This window comes from Scatophagus argus, chromosome 10, assembly GCF_020382885.2.
Source record: "Scatophagus argus isolate fScaArg1 chromosome 10, fScaArg1.pri, whole genome shotgun sequence".
Classification (NCBI taxonomy): Eukaryota; Metazoa; Chordata; class Actinopteri; family Scatophagidae; genus Scatophagus; species Scatophagus argus.
Genome location: NC_058502.1, coordinates 1,301,970 through 1,320,231, shown reverse-complemented (window position 1 = coordinate 1,320,231; position 18,262 = coordinate 1,301,970). Strand labels below are relative to the sequence as shown.

Here is an 18,262-nt window from a genome sequence, read left to right as displayed (position 1 = left end):
AGCAGACCAACAGTAGTCAGAAATGTAGTCTGTGCTGCTGCCCTGTTAGTGCAGTCGAACCTGTTGTGTTTGGACTCACGTGTTCCCTTTGTGTGTGTGTGTATAGTGTGTGTGTGTGTGTTCATGTTCTGAAAACACAATCTGTCTCTGACTGTTTGAGGTGGTGCATTTGGATACAAAAGCTGCTTTGTTTTTTCTCTTTGTGTTGCTGGGCACAAGAGAGAAGATAATATAATGACATGGATACAGGAGAACGTGAGTGTGTGTGTGAGTGTGTGTGTGAGTGTGTGTGTGAGTGTGTGTGAGTGTGAGTGTGTGTGTGTGAGTGTGTGTGTGAGTGTGTGCTGTCAGGAGCGGCTGCTGTGCATCTGTTGATCTCTCCACCTCCACCTCTCATCCTCTTCTCTTCCTCGGTTCTTTCATTTCTTCCTCCACTTCCTGTCCTCTTTCTCATCTCCTGCGTCTCCTTCTGTCCTTCGCGTTACGTGTTTGAGTCTCCTCCTCTTTACTCCTCATCCTTGTTTTTATCTTCATCAGTTTCCTTCCTTACTCCTCCTTTCCTGCCCTCTTCCCCTCCGATTACCTTCTTATCTTATCGTCTTCCCATTCTTCTGTTCCTTTTCTCCTTCACCCTCATCTCCTTTCCTTTATTCCCCCTCTCTGCCTTTCTCTTTTGTAATTTCCACTCTCTCCTCCTCCTCCTCCTCCTCTAAATCCCTCCTTCCTCTCCTCTTCACGTCTTCCCTAGAAGCTGAGTGAAGTATCAGCGGGAGCAGGAGGTGATTGATCAGCTGTCACTGAGTGTTCCTGCAGCTGGAGGTCCGGGCTCTGGGAGTTTATCAGTGAGCTCGGTGTGTCCGTCACAGGAAGCTCCTTTGTGTTTATGCAAGATGTTTTTTAGTCAAATGGAAAAAACTGCAATTTATGATTGGTTACTTTCTCAGGAAGTTCTTTGTCATTAATAAACTGCCAAAAGTTGCATATCCTTTTACATTATTAAAGATGGACCACATGAGACATGTCTCTGTCTGTCCCCGCTGCCTTCAGAGTGAGACTGTAGACGCTGTGTCCACAGGTGTCCTCGACAGACACAAGCAGGATTTTTTTCTGTTTCTCTCGCTGATGATGTCATCTTCCTGCGTCAGGGTTTGGGCCGAGGGGCGAAGCAGCCGTTTCCGTCTCTGGGCACCTTCATCTCCACGCTGAGTCAGCGGAGGGACGCAGGGGGGCGGGGCTTGGCCGGCGGCATGACGGGCACCCTGAGCAGCACCCAGTGGTTCAGACACGGTGAGTTCACAACCCGGAAGTGTTTTACACTCCTTAACCTTCGGTCTCTGTTCACTTTTGTTGCTGGGTTTGACAAGCGTCTTGTTATCAGCTTCAGCTCTTCAGCTGAAAAGTCTGGTGATTGGCTGTGATCTGTGCCTTTGGAACAGGACCAGATCGCTGCAGTTTGCTTAGGAGATGACTGGAGTTAAAGCATGCAATCATCACATATGGGACGTATGGGCCTGAAACATTAAACTAATTGGCTTGATTAGGTTGAAAAGGAGGATTTTCTCTCATAAAGAAAATCATCTAAAGTTCTTTAAATTTATTTTTGGCAATGCCAGATTTCAGGAAAACAAAAGTTAATAGAGTTTTTGGCTCCCTGCTTCCTGTAGACTTTGGTTTTGTAGATTTGGTGTACAGGCGCAGTTGTTTGCTAGCTGACGGCTGATGAAGGCAAACCAGCCACAACTACAGCGACTCTGACGTGAGGTGACTTATTATCGCTGACCGTCTGTCTTACATCTGGGAACAGAAGCACACAAACTGTGTGTGTGTGTGTGTCTCTACGTTGTGCAGTAAGTTCGCTGCTTCCTCAGAGCTTTACGTACCGACCTTCCTGTTCATTTGAAAGCAGCTCCACGTCCGTGTGGTGTGTTCACTGTCTGTCTTTGTTCCCTGAGACACTGTGGTCTCTGTCTGGCTCTGATGTAATGATGTGTTACTTCCTCTGTTTACAGTGTGCTGAATGTATGTACTCTCACTGTGTTTACGCCGCGCTGAATGGAAGGTTTTCACAGGACAGAAGAGAAAAAGATGTCTTCCAGCTGATGGCCGTGTGTGTGCACAAAATCACAGGACCACACTCTGATTAGATGGTGTGAGGCGTTTCCACAGGCCGAGTCACCCTTTGAGCTTCTTTTGCCTCATTTCAAATGGTTTTAAATTTTAAACAGCTGAAATCAGCTGAAATCAGTCTGTGATCAGAAACTTTGTTCACAGATTTTACCCGCTGTGCAAATTCCACGACAAGCAAGAGTTTTCATGGGAAGAAAATGTATTGAAATCAAACGTCTAATTTGTGAAATTGTGACCAGAGCAGAGATGAAATACGACGGTGATAAACGTGTCCCGAGGTTCCTGACATTAAAGGGAAGGTCGCTTCCCGTTGAAGGCGAGGTTATTTCTGACTGCCGTGAGAACGCAGACCCAGCCGAGTGCTCACCAGCCCGCTTTGTCACCACGGCTACTGATGCCAGAATAATTATGCAAACCTCCGCCCCAAATGAAAACCATATGAAAGTGAAAACACACACACACACACACACACACACACACATGAGATAGTGTAGCATTCCTGGGGCCTGTTAGAGTCGTCCGGACTGCTGGATAATCACCACAATTTGCTATTTCATCTGTAAAGTATTACAGGAGGTTTGTATTTCCTTTTAATATTGTCAAATATGGTTTTGTGCGCTGCAGCTGAGAGGAGATCCGTCTGAGTTTCATTTCAGGATCCGAAAACAGTGACACCTTTTTCTAGCAACACTGGCATGAAAGTCCAGCATGTTGTGGAAAAATATGAAAAGCTTTCTGGATGTCAGCAGTGGGATGAAGTGAGTGGATGCAGTGGAGAACAGAACAGAATGATTCCTGTTCACCTTCTGGCACCTGAAGTCACAGCTGGAGGTCAGCTGCTGTGCTGCCTTCGCCTTTAAAATGATTCAACATGAATCGCGATGCGTTTGAGGATTGTAGAATGAGCTGTGGGATAAGAAGTGACCCGTGAAAATGAATCGATAAGTCCGTAACACGAAAAATAAAAATGTCGTGAAGCCTTCCCTCGTTGGAAGGGTTTCTGCCAATCAACACGTCTCATCTTGTCTCCCGTCATGAAGGCTGAGCGTTCGTGGATACCAGCTCATCTTCAGTCTGATGTTCGTGGCCTGCTGCGTTCAGGAGGAGCAACAACATGAATTAATGGATGGCACTTAAGGACAGCACTTGAGGATCATAACAAGGTTGTCCTCTGAGACACGTCCACGAAAATCAAAGGCTTTGCTGAAGTAAACTCTGATGAAAGAAGAAAGAGGAGCTGGAGGAGGACGTTCTCAAAGGTCTCAAAGGTGATTCCTCTTGATTAAAGGGCGTCATGACAACCAAGACGTGTTGCTGGCAGGATTAAATTGTGTGACGCACGAGCTGACAAAGCAGAGGCAATTAGGAAAGCAGTGAAGGAGGAGGAAGACGTGAGGGTTGAGAACATCTTCTTCTTGTTTCTGCTCCTGTCACTTCTGACTTCGTTAATACAAATCAGCCTGGTTGCTATGAAACGTGCTGGACGGCTGCAGAGGACACCTGCACGACGTAGACTGACGCACACACACATCCTGCCTCGATAAGCACTACGATGTGGACAGTGAACACACAGAAAAATGTCATATCCTCATTTATTATGAGCATGAAACACTGACGAGTGCCTGAAGTTTAAGAAATGTGTGCAATACTTCAGTGTGTAGACCCTAAACCAGCACTGTGCTGAGTCAGCACTCGTCTTCCTCTCAGCTCGCATCGCTCACAGTTGTCACAAACTGTTCTGCTTTAATGGCTCCTTGGTTTCTTTTCATGTTTTGTTTTTATGGCGTGATTATTTTTCTTTTGTCTTCTCACAGAGTGTAAAACTGGTGCGTCGGCTGGCCTGTAAAGCTCGCTGTAAATAAATGTGGAATCGTGAATACAAAACAGTGAACAAAAAGAAAACAAAAAAAGTCTCTCAGCTTTCCTCTAGCGCCCCCCTCAGGCCAGACTTTGTATCTTTTGCTCCTGTGCTGTAAACACAAAATCACTTGAACCGCTGATCACATCGCCAGTCATCCATCTGTGTGTCTTTCATCTCCTGCTCATACAATTGGTGAGTGAGTGAGTACCCACGATGCACCTGGACAGGCCTGCTGCTGAATGTTGTTACTGTGGTAACGGACAATGGGAGGCTAATTATAACCAGAAAGGATGGACAGGTGGTCAGAAGAGTGGGAGGATGGGTGAACGTGTGTGTGTGTGTGTGTGTGTGTGTGTGTGTGTGTGTATGTGTGTGTGTGTGTGCACGTTCACTCAGTCTGCTGTCTGTGATTACACCCTGATTGAGGTTCGTTGCTGCTGTTTGTCTCCAGCCTGCTTTGACTGTTAGTTCATGAGTGGGCTGATGAATCATGTGCCATCCGACATACAAATCCAATCCTATCAGGGATCATAATTCAAAAGTTGAAAACTTATCTGAGTTTTTAAATGCACAATTTGGCTCAAGATATTCGTGTGCTGGACAAAGTCGTGAATAAGCGATGACAGAGAAGAGCGAGACGCTCAGTCCTCATCAGGAAAATGTTTTTCTGGATTCTGTCCAAAAGGCAGCGTGTCGGTAGACGTCGCAGCCTGCAGGAAGTCACAAGAATGTCGTTGTCAGGAATTCTTTTGACCACAATAATCTCATATTGTGACCTAACACAAACGCGGTTTTTGAGTTGGGCAGGTTTTCGGTTTTGCTGGTCTGATCTGGTGTACGAGCTCAAATCTTTTCACAAGTCACTCGAGGCTGAAGTCTTCTTTGATTTGTTATTTTGATGTTTAACTTTTGGAGAAGAAGAAGTTAAGTTGGATTGTTGTGAGAAACAAACTGCGGTGCTGCTACACTCTCATTCATGACCTCAGTGTGAGCGACACCTAGTGGTCAGGTCCGGTACACTGGGTGATGTGTCGTCTTGCTGTGTTTCCAGGGAGGGAGCTGCCTCCCATCTGCAGTGATGTTCGTCAGAAGCAGCGTGTCTCCATTGACACTCTGCCCCCGGAGGTCAAAGCTCCGTTCCCCTCCGACCCCATCATCCCCCTGAGAACCAAGACCACCAAGGAGTTTCAGTGAGTCTCCAGTCCCTGTTCTGCTGAAAACCTCTCACTGCTCTAAACACAGTCAAACAAATACTGAGAGCTATTTTGGAGCGAGTTCTGTTTTGTTTGAATGTGTGTGTGTGTGTGTGTGTGTGTGTGTGTGTGTTGCCAGGGAGGACATGGAGCGTGCCGTCCAATCAGGTGACTGGAGGGAGGTCCGAGAGTTTTACCTGACCACCTTCGACTCCTTCATAGAAATCAACGCTGCCTTCAAGGTAGAACATACACACACACACACACACACACACACACACTCAGTCTGCCTCTCAGCTGAATTCCTGTTGTGAGAAAGCAGTCTGAGATGTTGTTAAACCTTCCCCAGACGACCCAAACGTTTTACGATGGGAAAGCATTTTCTCTTCTCTGTTGTTTTCCTCCTTTTCTCTAACGCTCTCTCCTTCCCTTCTTCCCTTCTTCCTTTCCCAGCGAGAGGCGAATGGATCGTTTAACACGATAGACGACTCGGGAGTCAACGCCAAGTTTGTCAACGCCGTTTATGACGCACTGCTGAGCACAGTAAGCACGAGACGAGCACACACGAGCGTGTGAACGAGGAAGACCAGCTCGTTTCCTGCAAACCTGTCATAACATCAAGTCTGTGAGGGAGTTTGTGGCCTTCACGTTTACATTCCATGTAACTTCACATACTTGCTGACTTGATGGCAGTGCTCATCAGCTATGCATGAAGAGCAAAACCTTCTGTCCTGTAAACACTCCTGTGGTCTTTCTAGTTAAGATTAAAGAAAAATGGCTGCCAGTGTTTGCTTTTCTCTTTGCTGAATGTTGACATGTCATTCTTTCCATTTTGGGTGATGAATCTGTTTCTGTGTGTGTGTGTGTGTGTGTGTGTTCAGCCTCAGGACATCCAGAAGTCCGTGCTGAAAGGGATCATCAACAGCCTGCTGAGGGAGTGGAAGGGGTGAGAACTGAATTTTAGTTTTCTGCTCCATGTCTTCTGTCTGTCTGTGCAGATCAGTGCTGAGTCATGCTGAGCGATCTGATGGCTTCAGGTCGCGACTGAGCTCCAAGGCATCTTCTTACTGCGGTTTTCAAACGCAGCAGGTCTGTTTGAACAAAGGAAGCGCTGAGTGCATGAATGAGCTCACGACGAGGAGTTTGCCTTTAATGGAATGTGTTTCAATTCACTTCACATGTGAGAAAAAAGACTGCAGTTTGTCGGCTTCTTCACCCCTTCATCAGATAATGTGGTGCTGTAGAGCAGTCTGACGGTGGCAGAGATCAGCTTAAAGGAACACATTTTTGCAGATTTTCTCTTGCAGCAGTCAGATTTTAAATAAAAAAATGAAGCTCAGTTGCCTCTCTGTTCTTCAGCCCTCAGCACAAACTCAGAGCCGACCTTCGCCGTGTCTCATCGGCGTGAAGTCGTTCTTTTCACTGACGGGTTTTGCTTTGTGTGTGCTCTGTTTTCAGGCCTCGGACTAAAGATGACCTGAGAGCTTATTTCGTTCTTGTCCAGGTGAGACTCAGCGTTCCTTGTGTAAAGGAAGTAAAGACATGAAAATAAAAGAGTCCCAACACGGAGCGGAGTGATGCTTCCTCTTCCTCACGTGAAGAAATCGATGAGCGTGTTATCAAACCGAGCACGCGATCAGAGTTTGTTTTGCAGGCTGCAGGTCGTGAGGCTCAACGCTTCGTCTCCACGTCTGCTCTTTAGTTTATGGCAGTTTTGGAGACAGGAAGCTTGTGACTGGAGACAGGAAGGGGCATGACACATGACTGAAGCGTCTGGCCGGCATCAGACCGGGGACGGTGGAGTCGCTGGTCCAGCAGCTTCTGTACCTCAGAGTCAAGCTGTCAGTCAAACAGGAAACTGCAGCTCCTGTCCCACTTCACTTCACTTAACTTTGTTTCCTTTAAAACCTTCAAATGATCAGCGAAACAGAGACTAAACAACAGAACGAGTGAATCCAGATCTGCTCTGCCAGTGTTGCCTTCAGGTGTCAGTAATCAGTATCATTTACATGAAGCTGTTTGGCAGCTGTGGTGCACCAGAGCTCTTGCTGGATTATGTTTTTAAAGCTGATCCAGATCCATAAACATGATCTGATCCAGGTTCTGCAGGTCGTCTCAGTACGTCCTCACTTTCTTTCTTTCTTCTTCTCTCTCTCTTTAACACTTTTAATCTTCTTCTCCAACTGTTTTCTCATCGATGCTGCTGGACAGAAGTCTTTCTGTCTTTTCCATCTGCATTTCGGTCTTTTTCACTTTGTGGGTTCTTGTCTTTGATCCTGATCCTATTTTTGATCTCTCCCTCCCTTCAGGCTGATTTCCATATATGGTTTAGGGAATCAGGATCAGATAAAGACAGGAATCTACAGTAGTTCCACTGTGGTTCCACGCTCCATCAACACAAACGCACACACACACACACACAGGGACTGGGTGAGGTCATGTTGGACTTGAGGACTGCTGGTTTCCTGTCTGACGATGACTCGTTTAGGTTCTTCAGGCTCCGTTCAGCTCCTCTCTGTCTCGTTTCTCTCTCTGTGTGTGTTTTGTTGTTATTTTTATTTTATCCAAACACCAGGTCGCATTTATCTGATCCTCTGATGGTCTCCAGTTGGAAGTTTTAGATTACAAAGTGATTTTGGCTCCGACTTGTTGCTGCACCGCAACAATTCAGTAAAGCCACTAAAATACTGCTGAACCCGACTGGCTGTCAGGGTAAATGCTCATAAATCACTTTTCTAACTGATCTGCGTCTCTTTACATGGACAGCATTTGTGCTTACGTGACGTCAAAGTCATTTTTGGTATTATTTTGACACACCATGAACGCACTATAAAATCTGAAATCACAGATCTGAGAGTATGATGACAAGGCTGTGATGAAGTTTGTCATTCCTCCTCCTGCTTGCGATGTCTCGTCTCGTCGGTTCTCGCTTGTTAACGAGGGGAGTAAAAAGTTACAGTTTACTTCAAGTTAAACGTTCAGGCTGAAAACGCTGGAGGTTTGAGTCTGATTTAAAAAGTTGTGTTCCAGAATCACCAGCTGTGTCTCGTGAAGTCGGCACTAAATATGTGAGTGGTTAGCTTTGTTACTGTACGACTTATTCTGCTCTGTGTGTGTGTGTGTGTGTGTGCGCGCGCAGAACCCACAGTATTCGAGCACCAGCACCTATGTGATCTACGCTCACCTGCTGAGGCAGATCGCTGCTCTGTCTGAGGCCGACCACCACTTCCTGGTTCACTGGCTCAAAAAGTAAGCCTGTCTCTCTGCCTGTCTGTCTCTCTGCCTGCCCGCCTGTCTGTCTGTCTCTGCCTGTCTGTCTGCCTGCCTGTCTGTCTGTCTCTCTGCCTGTCTGTCTGTCTGTCTTTACATCAGATTTTGGCTGACCCTTCCAGATGTCCTCTTCTCAGCGGGATTAAACCAGCGACAGAATTTCTTTATCTTTGTGTTGCTGTGTGACGTCTCTCTGGGTTTCTTCATCCAGACTGAGCCACATGACAGAGGCAGATTGTGAAGTGGTCATGTGTGATTTGGGGCTCTGTGGGCGGATTGGGTCTTGTCATCTCGTCTTTGCAGCGGGGTTAGCGAGTGATTGATTGTGCGATGGGAATGTAAATTTGAAGCGTTTCCATCTCTGACTGAGGATACTTCGCTCAGGCTCTCCGTCCTTATGCAAATATCACACTCGGCTTCGAGCTTTGATGAATCTGTCCTGTCATTTGGTAAAAACCCCAAACTCTGACAAACTGCAGCAGTTGCATTCTTTTCAGCGACCGACATCGTTTTTCATGCCGGTTGTTTTCTGCCTCTCTCCTCTGAGCTGCAGGCCTCAGGCGGCACAGACCACAGTCACACCTCTGACATTTTCAAACGTGTTATAACCACATTAGTGTCCGAGCCCGGTCGGCCTGCCGCGCGTGGCTTCGCTGCCCAGCCAGGAAGTGAGAGCGTCAAAGTGCTGGGCTTCGTCCTGATGCAGTCCACAGCTCGGGCTGCGTGTCTGCCAAGCTGGCGGGAATACATTTCTCTGAGTGTCACGGCTGCCTTTGAAAACTCAGTAGCACAAAGCGTTTGAACAAAGGACTCGCCTCAAAGCCGAGATCAAATGTCCTACTGATGCTGTCCTTTGGTCGCATATTTTATGTTTCTTTGAGTCATAAATCTGTTTTAGTCGACTTTGTGGAGAGAAATTTAAGCCTCATATTGGCACTGGGATTCAAACAGTAAACAGGACAATGAAGAGGGGGACAAATCTCAGCCTGAACAACACGGATAAACTTGTTGATTGCTGCTGACACTTCCTGTCTGCCGAAGCTGAAAAACAGATTTTGTGTACTTTCATGCAAATGGAAACACTAACAAGTTGAACAGAGAGAAGCTGCGGTCTGGTTCGCTTCAGTTCAGCTCGTCACACATCTGAGCGGCAAACCCCGAGTCTGTTTTCCACTGCAGACTCCTAACGTGGGTGGGGTTGTGACCAGGGTTTCGTGGCTAATCCCTGGCCCGGTTCCACAGAAACCACACTTTTCTTGAGAAGCTGCAGGATTTCTAATAATAATGATAATACTTTATTTATTCCAAAACACTCGAGGGCTCAGTTAAAAACAAGCAGCAGGTTTTCAGAACACCAGGAAAGCAAACAAGGCAGTGACATGCAATAAAAACAGGACGGAGGATGTGAGTTTGTGGATGAGAGGGAGCCGAGAGAGACTGGGAAGCAGAAGGAGGGAGTCGTGCTCATCAAACAGCCGGCTGACGCGTGCAGGACTTCAGCGGTCACCAGGTGATGTGATGACGCTGACACACGACAGCGTTTCCTGTACGTTTCCTGCCGTATTGCTGCTGACCTTTTCCTCAGCTTCGCTCACGCTCAGTCAGTCCGTTGTCCGCACACTCGCCACAAACTCGTTACACACCGAGATACTCCCACAGCGACAGGATGTCCACGCTCTCGGAGACGAGCCTTGTTTGACCAAAGGCGACAGTTCACACACTACAACATGTTTTGGGGGTGATACGGCGCCACCTCTCTGCAGCTGTGTGTCCGTGTTACCGTGTGGATCCCACATGTTGGGACGCTTCCAGGCGGTTCGATTAAATTGTGCAGCTCAGACGGAGCTTCTGTGCGCCTCCCAGCCTGAGGGAGGAGCCCAGCAGAACGCGTCCTGTGGTGATGATTTACAAGCGAGCTGCTTCAAATTACAAGTTCTGTTTGGTTCCGCTCAGATCCACAAACCCAAAAGTTGCTGCTATTATTTTCCCTCCACAGTGTAAGCATCTATTTCTGTGCATGTGTATATTTCAGGGAATGTGCAGTTTAGACTGTGCCAAGCTGCTGATGTTTAACCAGTATTAACTCTGTATGTGTGTGTGTGTCAGGCTGTCGGCGAGGCGTTTCAGGCAGCTGGTAGAGCGCCTCCTTCAGTTCATCTCCACCCGACTGTTTCCTGCAGAACCAGACGAACTTCCTCCTTTGACCAAATGCTCCTGGTGGATCCCCTCCGCTACCAAAGTGCTCAGCCTGTTCAGTGCGTGTCGCTCACACACACTCACTCACACAGTCACACACACACTCACCTTCACACACACATACACACACACACACACACACACACACACACTCACTCACACACACACACACACTCACACACACTTTGACTCTCTTGCTTCTCTTCCTGTCCTCAGATGCGGCCAACAGCGTCTCCTCTCCTCCCATCATGCCTTTCACCGACTTTTACAACATCACGCTGGAGCACATTGACTTCATGGAGGAGTACAGGACCTGGCAGAACTACGGCAACTCAAACAGGTCAGACCTCAGAGCCGACTGGCTGACCTATCAGAGTGACTGGATGTGACATCTGAGTTTAATTTATCATCTGTCAGCTGAGGAGTTAATCGACTGATGAGGGATCAGTGGGTCCAGATGTTGTGTGACTAAGCAGAACCAGTTTGATGTTCTCCTTCTGAAGAGTCCTGGGAGTCACACTGAGGATCTCCTGAGCGAAGGCGAAGTAACGTTCCCACAGCTGCAGTTTCTCCAGACTTTCAGAAGCCATGAAGTCTGTTTCACGCTGCTTCACGGCTCGTTAGCGTCTGATAAAGGAAACGGGTCCACATTTTCCCTGGCTGGTGCGGTCGGGCTCGGAGGGCGTAGATTTGAGAGGCTGCTCATTTGGATAAGGCCTATAATTTTCAGAAGGCTTGAGAGTCGGTCAAGAATGGAGTGTTTTTGTTCTGAAGCCTTGAAAAGAATCTGCTCTTTCTGAAACCGAAGGCAGCAAAACAGATGAAACTTTTCACGCTTCTTCTTGTCCTCCTTCAGGTTTTCCTTCTGCCAGTTTCCCTTCATCCTCTCGACTGTGGTGAAAAAAGCCATCATCCAGAAAGACTCTGAGCAGCAGATGATCAGCCAGGCCAGGGTGAGACACACACACACACACACACACACAGTTTCACTTCTTTACTCCAGTGAGGACCTCACTTTCCAAACGTTCCTCATTTTAAAGGTCTTAAACTATTTGAATATTAAAGATTTGTGGAATTAGATTCCATTTCCAATAACTCCAAAGGTTTGTAAACTCCAAAATAACAATGCAATTATTTTCCAAAGTTCACAACAAACAGGTTTGTGTTCAGTAACTGGGTGGTCCAGCAGCAGTCCGGCAGCGTTACTTTAACTCAGTATCACCACAATAAGAACGTTTCGGCTGTTAGCATTTACTGAGGAGACACAAACTTCACTTTGTTCTCCGCTTGAGAAACTGCAGCCGACAGCTCGAGTCGTCCCGCTCAAACTCAGTAAAAGCTCACGCTTCATGTATGACCTGAACTTCATGTGTGTTAGCTGAGTGTGTGTTCTCACCCACAGCAAAGCCTGGTCAGCAAGGTGTCTCGCAGGCAGAGAGTGGACATGAACCTCCTGTTCCTCAACATTAAAGTACGACGAGCACAACTCCTCAGCGACTCACTGGATGAGGTCGGCACACACACACACACACACACACGTATTTTTACATGTTTTTAAACCAAATTGCTCATAAAAGCAGGAAAAGCTTGAGACGGAGGCAGGCAGACAGACAGATTTCCTTTCTTTTCCTTTTCAAACTCGCCTCCTGACAGGAAGTTGGAGAAACCAGTTAGCTTGTTTGACTCCCACACTGTTGAGATTTGAAAGGCTCCTTTACTGTATGGGCGTATGTGACCACAGACACGTCTGCATGTGTCTTTAAAAATTTACACTTTGAGGCCTCACGGCCAATCAGAAGTCAGCCCTGTGTGGTGCTGGTCCAGAGTCAGAACCAGAATCACTATAATTTAATGTTTAATTAGAGCATATGTGCATGTATGCGCCTGTAGGCCGAGTGTTTACGGGCTTCCTCCACCAGACGAAGAAGGAAGGCGTTCAGGCTGCAGGCTGGAAACTTTAGGGCGTTTTGAGGCTGTGATGACAAACAAAACTGTATTGTTTGAAATGTGTTTTGTAATGGGAGAACAACAGGCAGATTTGTGGCGTGGGAACACAGTGAGAAACCGAACCCGTCATGAGCCTCAAAGCTCAGCCCGACCCAAACCTGACAGCAAATCTGATGTGAGCCTGAAAATCCAAGTGACTTTAAGTGTTAGTTTGTCCAAGAAGTCAGACTCGTCCCAGATGTCTTCAGTATGAACAGGGTCCACAAGAGTCTGTCCTCATGAAGTTATTAGTCTGCATCTGATCCTCACATTTTCCTAAAAAATGTTTTGTAAATGACAGAGTGAAAACAGTTTGTATGAACGTTGCTACGTGCAGTGTTCATCAGAGGAGATGTGGCACACCTGAACCGCCTGACTCACCTAAAGGAATGTGAAAGGACCTGGATTCACATCCTGGATGAGCCCCTGTTTGTGACTCTTTGAAGGGTCCAAGCTAAGATTAGAATCAGTAAAATCGGGATCATCGTTCCTGTGAGGGTGAGTGAGTCATGAGGGCTGTGGTGAGGAGTCTGCAGGTGAGCCAGGTGGTACAGGTGTGTGCTTTCGCTTGGCCTGCGGGCTCCCTGAAACAAGGCACACACACTGACCAGCTGGCCCCGGGGTCACACACACAGTAACATGAGCCTGTTTTCTAATGGTTTTGTGTCCTCCTCCTCCAGCTGACGAGGAAGCGGTGCGACCTGAAGAAGAAGCTGCGGGTGACGTTTGTCGGGGAGGCGGGGCTGGACATGGGCGGCCTGACGAAGGAGTGGTTCCTGCTGCTGGTCCGACAGATCTTCCACACGGACTACGGTGAGACACGCTTTCAGGTGTGGGACGTCAGTGAGCCGCTCGGGGCTGCAGGGGAGGCCTTCAGCTGTCTGACTGCAGCTCGTCGTGCCGAGCGGCTTCAGTCGTATGTGAAGAAAGAAAATGAAAAAGATGAGACCTTTCAGCAGGTCCCTAAGCAGCATCTGGGAGGAACACATAAGGCTGAGAATCTGCAGCGCAAATCCAGCCTGATGCAAAGTCGGTGGAAACTGAAGCCGTACTTTATTGAAAACAAGCGGAAAGAAAACAGATTTTTATTAGACTAAAATGGAAAGTAATTTTTTACGAGGTGGAGGTTTCGGTGGAGCAGCTCACGTCGGTGAAACTGCAGCAGCACTGAGCGTCAGCTGGCCGAGAAGAGCAGTCAGTGTTGGTTTTGGAAAGTGAAAACGTTTGAGAGGGGAGCAGCTCTTACACTGACAGCCTTCCTCTTCCCTCCGTCTGTTTCTCTTTACGTTTACTCTCCTGTCTTCACTGACTGCCTGACTCCAATTATCCCTCATCTCAGAGTCACTTTGTGTTCTTCTTCCCGCCTTTGAGTCTCTCCACATCCGCCCTCTTAAAGGAGCAGTCCGCCAATCATCGACCCTGGGAGCGTCGTCGTGTTGCTGTTGTTTGCCCCTTTGTGATCAGCTGCACTCAGTTTGCATCTGCAGGACCTACAGCAGATTGTAATGAAGATCCCAGTGAAGAGGAAGCATCCAGCCGCCGTCATCGTGGCACTGACTGACTCCACCTAAGTCCTTGCTAATTCGACAAGGTGGATCACAGACGGATCAGATGGTCTGTTTGTTCAGTTAACCACACAGACGGCCAAACCATTTGATATTTGGGTAAAAAATTCTCTTCTTAACGTTCGGTCTTATGGGGAACGAGTCGCTTTTGGAGCCAGCCTAAAGCAGCCATTTGGCACTCAGCGTTGGCTTCATTTCTCAACCCTGAAGGTTGCTGCTTGGTTCAGGCCCCGAAAGGTTTTGGTTTAGGTTTATAAGAGCTTTGTAAAGATCAGGGGCATTACCAGCCTCCCTCCTCCGCTCCCGTCCCAACGGGAGAAGGACTGATGATGACCTCAGTCGAGGTTAGAGAGGAGTCGCGCTGCGCATACGACTTTTAATCCAAATCCAAACTGAACTGATGTGATTAAAGAGTTTCTCAGGCTGACCTTTCCATCACTGTTGTTCCGATGTTTCCTCTAACCGCAAGAGAGATGCTCTCATCATGAGAGGGTTCTGCAATGTTGATGGAGAAGTTTCTCCAACGTTTGCTGCTTAGATTCTCAAACGTCTTGTTCAGCTGGAATCTGCATAAAAAACACTCGAGTGCAAACCAAGCGAATGTCTGTCTGTGCATCTGCCTCTCCTCTCCTCCCCCTCTGTCTCCCTCTGTCTCCCCCTCTGTCTCCCTCTCCTCCCCCTCTGTCTCTCCTCTGGTCGAGTTGTTCTTTCCATCGTCTTTCCATCTTTCCGCGGTCGTCTGTGTTTTTGGTGCCAGGGGACGTCGGCCCAAAGCAACACACTCAATGAAAGCTGTGTTCCCCTCATTAGCAGCACAGGGAAAACCCCGGCTCACACACACACACACACACACACACACAGGCCCTTTCATGCCTGACTCGGTGTCAGTTTCTGGTGTTCGTAGACGTCCAGATGTGCGTCTCCGAACAGACTGCTGCTGTTTCTCTCTCAGTCGGAGCTGAAAAAGTGGAGTTTATTCTGCTAAACTACCTGCTCATTATCCTCCTTTTATCAGCCTGACGTGCTCCAGAGACATCAAACTTTAGCGCAAATCTGTCAGGATTTTGACACGGCGTTGACAAGTGATGTACGTCTGCAGCAGAGAGAAAATAAACGCAGAGCCTCCGGGGACGGACTGATGTCAGTAGCAGAGGCGGTTTAGGAAAGATTTACGGGTCAGTCAGAATGTAAGGTAATAATGTACGGCTTTTTTATCGGTTTTAGTGATTTTTAAGTCTTGTGCGCACTCAAATATTTGAAGTGTCCATAAATAATGTGGTCTGGAGAAATTAAACGGTAAAGGAAAAGAATGATCTGTCTGGGGTCTTTGTTCTGAACTTGTTCTGGTCTTGGGTGGAGATGATAGAAAGCAAAGCGAGCAGCCAGTGAACGCAGCAGAGCTTTTAGCAGGTAAAGGGCAGACGTTTCCTTCAGGAGGAGGTGGAGACCAAAATCAGAGCTATTGGACAGGAAATGCTGGACTGACTTTCATCAGGTCTGCACCTGCTGGATGTGTGCTAACAAGTTCAACATCACAACTACAAAGATGCTGAAACGCTAACGTTGTGTTTCTGCTGCACCCAAGTGGCCAAAAACAAAATGTGTTGTCATCTTTTTGTTCCATTCTTCTTTCCCTCCTTCGTTCCTTCTTTCATTTTTTTCATCTGTTCTTGTTGTTGCTCCCAATAAGGCTTTCACCCTTCTTCCTGTTCTTTATTTCTTCTTTCCATCTGTATTTACTTTCAGGTCCTTTTGTACTTTTCACTGGTACAGATTTGTTCTTAATGACTCCCGTCTTTTTGCTCCGTCTTTCTCTCCTCTCCTGCTCATCCATCCTTATTCACTGAGACTTCATTGATCTATTAATCACCAGTAATCTGCTGAATCTAATTCTTTATAAAAATAATTTTATTTTTCAGGAATGTTCACGTACATGAAGGACTCACGCTGCCATTGGTTCAGCAGTTGGAAGTGTGACAACTATTCTGAGTTCCAATTGGTCGGGACTGTATCCTTTGTGTGTGTGTGTGTGTGTGTGTGTGTCGTGTGTTTTGAAGGCTTTTGTCGACAGCACTGAAGCTGGTTTAGGTTCCAGCTTCAGCTCGTACGTGTTTGACTCGTCTCTCGCCTGCACAAACACAAACAGCATTTTAACCTTCTGCTGTCAGGTTTAAGTCAGCACATTTTTCTCCTGTGGACAAACAGTTTGGGGGATGCTCAGACCTTATGTGTGTTCAGACACACACGCACACACACACTCATGCTCCGTAGTGATCCTCTATTTGAAACCACAGAGGAGAAGGAGATGCTTTAATGTGCGTTTCTGGCTTGTAAATCAGCACACTGAACAAATACGTCTCAAACTAAATTTGTCTTTTTCAGCCTGGAATAGAAAATAAAACCAGACAAGGTCTAAAACATTTTCTCCAAAGCTTTTTACACTTCGACACTTCCACAGCTGAGTAGTAAAAGACGTTGCCAGTGACTCTGCAGGCTCTGCACGCTGGAGGTTTTGGTCTTTGATGCCGGTAGATTGAAAAATGGTGCCAGTAGTCCAAGCAGCATTTCAGCTTTCCAGGTGGTGAATCGTGTGCATTAGTTGAATTTAACGCAGAAATTCTTAAGCATAATTCATGTGCAACATGGACACTTGAAGCAGGAAGTTAAGCTTTTATCCAGCAGTCTTGTGTCCTAGAAATTCTGTTTATACACAAATTTGCTTTGCCAGTGGAGTTTTGTTAGAAAACGTAATTGCTGCCTGGTTTGTGTTCAAAGGCAGCAATTCTTCCTCGTTAGCCGAGTGTTTGGTTTTGTCCTGCATGTGGTCGTGCCTCTGCACCAGCAGCCGCCGCTTCAGGATCCGGTTGCCCGCCGCCTCAGTCAAATGCTCATAAAGTAATCGTGTCTCGTGCTTGAGGTAATCAATGCACTGAACTGCATTGTGATCTGAATACCTAAACTGAAGAAGTTTATTAAAGCTTTGGTTGCTTTGCAGAAGCAAATATTGTCTTTAAATAAATGACATGCTATGAGTTAGAGCTCAGTCTGCTGAAAGAAAATGAAAAACATTTGCTGTTCCAGCTTCTTCCATGTCAGGATTTGCTGCTTTTCTTTTGTCATTTCTGACACTAACTGAAGATTCGTTGGGTTCTGGACTGTTGGTTGAACAAAAGAAGCAGCTTGTAATTTTTGTTTCTGGGAAAATCAGCAACTTTTTCTCAATTTTTTAACATTAATAAGTGAAACAATTGATATAATAAACCATCAGATTAATGCATTGATAATGAAAATAGTAGTGTAGTCAGTTGCTGTCAGCATCAACGCTTTCCTTGTCATATTAATTTCCAGGGTTTCCTCATTACATTATTTAAAAAGACAGTCAGTGGCTTCACGTTGCTTTCATAGCTGTTTCCCATCAGGAATATGAATATGTAAATTCTTGGAGACGAGGTTTTGTAGCTTTCTGACTAAAGACCACATGATACAGCTCAAGCAGCTGCACATTTTCCCTCCTCTCGCAGCTCGTTTGAGCAGGAAATGGGCCCATTTTGTCCCAACACTCACAATAACTTCAGCATGTGTACGGCGCTGGGGAAGCACAACTACCAGCTACTTCACACTGCAAGAGCTGCAGCACAGCAGAAACCTGAAGCTCTGCACAAAGACTAATTCAGACTGCTTCACCAAGAAATGATCAAACTGACGGTGCACACAACGTCACAGCACAACACTAATCAGGAGAGAGTGTCAGCAATATCCGTTTCTGAGTGCTGCCAATAATCGACCAATACCTGTGACATTCAGGTCACAGGTGCGCCGTCCGGACTTCGCAGCAGGAGCTGGTTGGCTGCAGGTATTGGTGCTGTGATGTCATCAACGAGGTGGACAGAACGTGAATGTCAACACATTTCACACACGACTCTCACTTTTCAGATACTCTTGCTGTTCCTGCTGTGTGTGAAACGTACCTTCAGGAGAGTGTGTTTGTGTGTGTGAGCAAGAATGTATGTTTAATACAGTGTCTGTGTGTGTGTGTGTAAGTGAGTAGAGAATGCTGCACTATA

At 46.8% G+C, this 18,262-nt stretch overlaps 1 protein-coding gene across 1 annotated transcript in view; it reads left to right on the top strand.

The window, feature by feature from the left end:
- The window catches only part of hectd2 (HECT domain containing 2), a 36,448-nt gene that overhangs the window by 4,259 nt on the left and 13,927 nt on the right, over positions 1 to 18,262 (top strand). The window contains exons 2-14 of the mRNA XM_046402131.1: positions 1,146 to 1,287; positions 5,040 to 5,178; positions 5,321 to 5,423; positions 5,635 to 5,724; positions 6,063 to 6,127; positions 6,640 to 6,685; positions 8,321 to 8,430; positions 10,558 to 10,706; positions 10,864 to 10,987; positions 11,504 to 11,600; positions 12,050 to 12,157; positions 13,314 to 13,446; positions 16,118 to 16,206. Coding sequence (XP_046258087.1) covers positions 1,146 to 1,287; positions 5,040 to 5,178; positions 5,321 to 5,423; positions 5,635 to 5,724; positions 6,063 to 6,127; positions 6,640 to 6,685; positions 8,321 to 8,430; positions 10,558 to 10,706; positions 10,864 to 10,987; positions 11,504 to 11,600; positions 12,050 to 12,157; positions 13,314 to 13,446; positions 16,118 to 16,206 — 1,395 coding nt within the window. The remainder of the gene's footprint in view (positions 1 to 1,145; positions 1,288 to 5,039; positions 5,179 to 5,320; positions 5,424 to 5,634; positions 5,725 to 6,062; positions 6,128 to 6,639; positions 6,686 to 8,320; positions 8,431 to 10,557; positions 10,707 to 10,863; positions 10,988 to 11,503; positions 11,601 to 12,049; positions 12,158 to 13,313; positions 13,447 to 16,117; positions 16,207 to 18,262) is intronic.